General features: G+C 38.4%; 1 protein-coding gene across 6 annotated transcripts in view; it reads left to right on the forward strand.

The window, feature by feature from the left end:
• Positions 1-2,262, forward strand: part of grik1a (glutamate receptor, ionotropic, kainate 1a) — a 45,281-nt gene extending 43,019 nt beyond the window's left edge. For 2 of the 6 annotated variants that reach the window (XM_039667531.2, XM_039667534.2), the window contains one exon: positions 1,539-2,262. In XM_039667531.2, the coding sequence (XP_039523465.2) occupies positions 1,539-1,691 (153 nt within the window). In that variant the 3' untranslated portion in view covers positions 1,692-2,262. The remainder of the gene's footprint in view (positions 1-1,538) is intronic. The other 4 variants (XM_039667532.2, XM_089126522.1, XM_039667535.2 and 1 more) reach the window with 3 other exon arrangements.
• The last annotated feature ends 3,738 nt before the right edge of the window (positions 2,263-6,000 follow it).

A 6,000-nucleotide genomic window follows, 5' to 3' on the forward strand; every position in this document is an offset into this window, starting at 1 on the left:
CTCAAGAATCAGTGAACACCTTTATATATATATTTATATAAACACCTGACACTGAGCATACAGTCATTGAAACACCAATATCGGACTCTGGAACGTAATTAACTTTAGCTGTGTTTAGAAGAGAAAAGACATTGAGAGGAGAGTCTTCATTATGACTTGATTAAATATTGATGGACTCAAAAAGAAAGAACAATTAAAAAGTGTAAGATTACCGTCTGAAATTAGCCCACAGGATAACCGCAATCAGCCGGGAGCTAATTCCCCCCTTTATCTGCCTCCCACATCCCAGCGGCATTTCTAGAGCTGTGGCCTTCATGCGTCCAACGTCTCATGACAGACAAGACCAGGACGTGCAGGATCACTCGGAATCCGTATTATCATAATAGAAAACGGGCTAACCAACCCGGTAGTGTCTTTGCAAGTCAGTTTCATAGAATGAAAGTAACCATGATGTCCCAACCCTATTCTCCACATCATTTCCTGTTGTTGTCACACTATCTTTATGACTAAAGGCCCTGATATATTTCAAGTGATATCAAAGAACTGATGTGACGTAATTTCGAACAAAATCAGGCCAAAACGAAGTTCGTTACTGGAGTTTAAAACAGCTTGCCTAGCAAACTTTCTGGAAAAGTTAACCTTTATACTACCATTAGTTCAAGATAGGTGTGTGCTGAGGCTTCAACATGGAAATCTTCTCCAGGGCTGAATCCGAAATCGCCCCCATACCCTCAAATATGGCATTATTTGAGGGGACCATTTTTAGTGGTGTCCGAAACCATAGTGGATATAACTGAGTGCACTCATTCTATCCATCATTGCACCCCAATAAAGAGAGTACACCCGATGTACACTCAACAGCTGTCTGAATTCGCTCATTCTCTCCTTCAAGTGAACCGTATTATTGGACTAACTCAAGGAATAGTGATTGAGGGTTTAGGGGTCGATTTTTGATTCTTCCCAGTTCATTTCTTCTGTTCAGTCAATCAAGTTTAAACATACGGAGGTCTCCTCTTAAGTAGAAATTGAGGTTGTAGGTCTTATAGTAAGAGACACTCCCACTGTTTTTTTCATGTGTAATAATGTAAAGCTGCCTATTGTATAAAGTGCTATATAAACCTGACGTGACTCGCAAACATCCACATCGCTATTATCAGATGCTTTCGTAACGGCTGTTTTCTCACCACTGTAATTTTTGTCGTGTTATGCTCGCAGCACATATTTACATCCAGCAGCGTGGGCGTCGTCGGATGTTTGCTAACCGTATACTGCTGAAAAGGCTTTTCGAACTTCTTTTTACCCCTAAGGGAAGAACATAAAATAACTTTGATGTGAATATGTCAGGGCCTGAAAATAGAAGCATAAACAATTGATGAAACATCTGTTTGCAGTGACATTGACACTATATGCATCAAATCTAGTTGAATAGCTGAAGTGGACACTGTTAGATTGCGTGTTTGTGTGTGTATGTAAGTGTGCCTGTGTGTATGCATGTGTGTGTGGAGACTCACGCAAGCCCTCGTGTTCTTTTTTGACAGTGTGTCTCTTTCAGTGCTGTGATGGAAGACCTGGGCATATCCCTCAGGTGCCACAAGGCCTTGAGGAAGAGAGGCAGACAGAGAGGAAGAGCAGGCCTATCTGGAGTCTTATGTAACCCCAAACGCATCTCGAGGAAAGAGACAGTGGCCTAGATCCGGGGAGCAACTCTGCTTTTGACGTACAGTACATGTCCGTGAAATGAATATCTGAGGCTGTTTGATTTTTCTTTCATTGAAATTTGTTTATGTGCTTTTTAATTATGAATTTGCAAGTTTTTATACGGGTATTATGTGGATCGTGTTCGTTTTGTGTCAGCTACACAGATCTTGGTAATAGCTTGAGCGGAAAATGAAAGGAATCGTTTTGAGATATTTATTAACGTGCAAGCACATTGCATAAAACGGTAGCATTTTCTTGTGCTGTCCTTGATTGAATGAATAAAAGTGTACATTTTACACAAAATTGAGGAATTTTATATTCCAGTGGTTCTTTTCTCAGTGACGCAGGTTCTATTAATTGCATTGTTATATAACAGTGTGCTTCTGATGCGTGACGGTTCCGAAGGGAATGTAAGGCATGGATGTTTCTCCATTACTTTGTTCCCATTTTGACCCTAACAATTCAAGACGTTCTGCCTGCTACACACAAACCGCCAGCCTCAGGGGACTGACCGAACTATTCTCCCTCAAACTGAGGCACAATCAAGGCGAGTTCAAAGGTCAGCCTCGGCTTCAAAAAGCTACCTGCTCCATTACCCAGACAAATTACTCTCTGAAGATTAAATGCCTTTTCTTCAAAAATACATCAGACGTGTTTTAATGCATATCAGAAAATGCGCTGAAAGATAAGACGCTCTGAGATGCAGGCGATCTTCTTAATTCGATTTTTTGCGCTACGGATAAATTTGCTCGAAACAGTCTGTTCCCAAAAGTGTGTGTGTGTGTACATATGTAAATATATATACAGAAAGTATTATATGCCTGGACATCTGGATATGCTGGTGTCCTATTCAAACCTATGTAAATCAGGTTATACATATGTAGTAGGTCAGCCATGTCCGGACTAGAAAGGCCTTGGAGAAATATAGACATGAAAGATGTTGTGTGGTGTTTGTGAGTCTGGACATGTTAGGGGATGCTTGTGGGCTATTGGCAATTGTATAGAAATTGTAGCGTTTCAGAGAGAGAGAGGGCCATTCACACTTCAGAAGAAAAGGACTGCTCTGAGCTGTTTGGGCCTGGCAGTTTGTTTCAAAGGCCTCAGACTTCACTGAACACATGTGATGGCCATTGAAAACGACTTACATGGAGTCCTTGCTTTAAAAGCAGGAGCTATTATCATGTCGAAGCTTATTTTTATTTTTGATTTAAATTACATTATTTATACAACAATATAAGTGAAAATACATTTGTGGGATGCACATCCAGAGCACGAAGCTTCCATTCCTCCACATCCCAGATGTGGAGATGCTCTAGAGATGCTCTATTGGGTTGAGAATCGATCTGGTGACTGTGGGGGCCATTTTAGAACAGTGAACTCATTGTGATGTTCAAGACACCAATTTGAAATGATTCGAGCTTTGTGACAAGATGCATTATCCTTCTGGAAGTAGCCATCAGAGGATGGGTACATGGTGGCCATAAAGGGATGGAGATGGTCAGAAACAATGCTCAGGTGGGCCGTGGCATTTAAACAATGCCCAATTGGCACTAAGGGGCCTAAAGTGTGCTGTTAGGGGTTAACAGTTAAAGGACCCAGAACCAGATATGAAGAATGAAGACCCGGAGTCAGAATTATAAAAATTAAAGAAAGTTTTACTGAACATAGTTTGCCATTTCATCAGCAGAAGTCAGCTTCAAGACTCCCTCAGGAGTTCGTAGGCCGCCCCCTTACAGTTACAAAGATCACAGCAGTTATACCATTTTCAAGGTCTAAGCTACGTGATTGCTTACACGTTGAATGATTCACATTGGCTACGATATAGATAAACACAGTAATTTTCCACACATATACAGATAGACGAAACATATCTCCATCGATGAGGCACGTCATGACCTTCCAGGTCACAGATTTGGGTTACTGGCGCCAGTGTGTCCAGAACAACAACTCATTCAATCTCCAATAATGGCAGTGGTTCCTTAACCTGCAACCAAGAAGACTAGCACTAAACTTTAGTCTAACTGGAGTAAGACTTCAACAAAGAAATAGTGCCTTAAACTGTTGGCTTCAAAGACCCGTTTATGTTTTAACACTCAAACATAAACCAAATCCCTATTTCCCTATTATTTTCACTGTTACTGCATTCACATAGGACACTAGCAAATAGGAGCTCCCATCAAGGCTGAAGAGAGTCTGAGCGGCTTATTATCAGTTAAGTGTACCAAAACATAATGGTAAAACATTCGCTCGTTTGGGAGAAAAACAGATAACATTTGCTTCTCAGAAAGCAAATATAATAGAAAGAATACAGTTTAATATAACAATTAAAGTTCAATAAAGCAATGCTCAATATAGCTTGACCATCTGTACAGAGAAGTATCATATGTGTTGGACATATGTGTTCACGACGCCTTTATGATCCATAAACCTTTCTCCTGAGACCAGAGAAAGAGACAAATGGCCTTGTGCACCTAAAAGAAGCTGGTGACTTGTGCATGTACATCAGCATGCATTTAAGAATATTATTTCACAAGCAAAAGCACAAAGAATACATTTATGTCAATAAATGATTAAGTAACAATAAACATACTTAATTATTGATTTTATAAAAGAAATACATAATCATTCAAAATGATATTATGAAATATATACTGAAGAGGCAAGGGATTTTGACCACCCCTTCAGTCCCCCGTTTTAGACCAATGTGGGGTCCAATACCGCCACGTCTGGTCTAACCAGTGAGGTCACTACGGAAGGGGGAGTGGTGACGCATGCTCCCCTGACGGGTCACACTTGTCTCTTCACCTCGTCACGGACATGCTGGATACTAAAAATTCCAGTCCCCATTAAGAGGCTCTCCCACCTTCCACTCACAACAGGACATCAATGTCATTCTTCCTCAGTTTATCAGTCAGGTTAACATTTTTATAAAACAAATAACTGATTACGAAACAAGTACAGATTTATCCTCTGGAAGCCGGGCTAAACAAGCACCGTTGCTGTATTCCTAGCATAGGCTAGACCCGCAGTCACTACTCGGATCCTAAATAAGGACATTGTCTATAATCATGAATACCAGAATAGAAGCACTATTATTTATTTATTTATTTAAAACCATAATTTTCAAATCCTTTTATCATAAACAATGTTGGATAGTTAATCCATTATTTTCACTACCCCCTTTATAGACCCTTTAGGTTCAAAACACAATGGTTGTCTAACAAAAATATAACAACAAAAAATAAAATATTAATAAGATTACTGATAATCGATTCAAGCACTTTTAAGTCTTTACTGAAATTATCAATCAGTTTACGGTCACAAAGCATGTATCAGTTTAATTGTATAACATCTTACACCTGTTTTATTATTATTGTTTCAAAAATAGTAATAAAATAAAACAAATCCACATCATCAGTTTAATTATTATTTTACCACTAAAATACAGAATTTTCCCCATTCTGCTTAATAAAGCTTTTGTCCACTCCTTATCTTTATATCACGTTAAACCGTGTTAATCATACAATGCCTTATTTTTATTCTGAAACATTTCATACCATTTAAACTTAATTTAACCTACATTTCTTCCATCTTTACCTATTTACCATGCCAGTTCCTTCTGCATCCTTTCCTTCCTTTTCTCTGCCTCATCTAACCAGTATAATTGTTTGCTTACAATCCACACAAACATATCTCACAAAACAACATTTTTGTTTTTTCACTTCCCTCTTCCAACAAGTCTCTCACCGCTGTCAGCCTAGTGACACAAGTTCCCTCGTTGGGGAAATTATTTTATTAATTCTTCAATACCCTTGGTTTCTTATCATTAATTTCAACTTTATTTTTCCTTATAACTGCTTTTCACAATATTTGTCTATCAAATGGTTAGTCTAAAGAATATTAGAAAAATAGAAGTCTAAAAATATTAACAGTATCGTCTCAGTCCCACTTATCTTTACAGTTTTACAGAAACAAAAATATTATCTTACTCACATCGCAACCTCTAAGACAGCCATAAAGCTGCTTTCTCATTTAACCTTTATTAACTAAATTGTAGTTTTCTTAGACATCTAATGTCAAACATCCATTCAATGGTTTGAGAAATAAAAACCTTTTAAGAAGTTATATTCACTCCTCCTTTGTTCGCCCACCGGCCTTTCATAAAAAAAAAATGAGGGACCTCTCTCTGGATAATTTGGATAGTGACTTAGCCAATGTGTCACTTTGTCTCTCTGCCGTCAAGTCTATAATTTCTTTTATTTACGTTTATCATTAAGATCCCACATAGTCATCTATTTAAAT

The sequence above is a fragment of the Pimephales promelas genome, chromosome 23 (assembly GCF_988280905.1).
Source record: "Pimephales promelas chromosome 23, fPimPro1.hap1.1, whole genome shotgun sequence".
In the NCBI taxonomy this organism is placed as follows: Eukaryota; Metazoa; Chordata; class Actinopteri; order Cypriniformes; family Leuciscidae; genus Pimephales; species Pimephales promelas.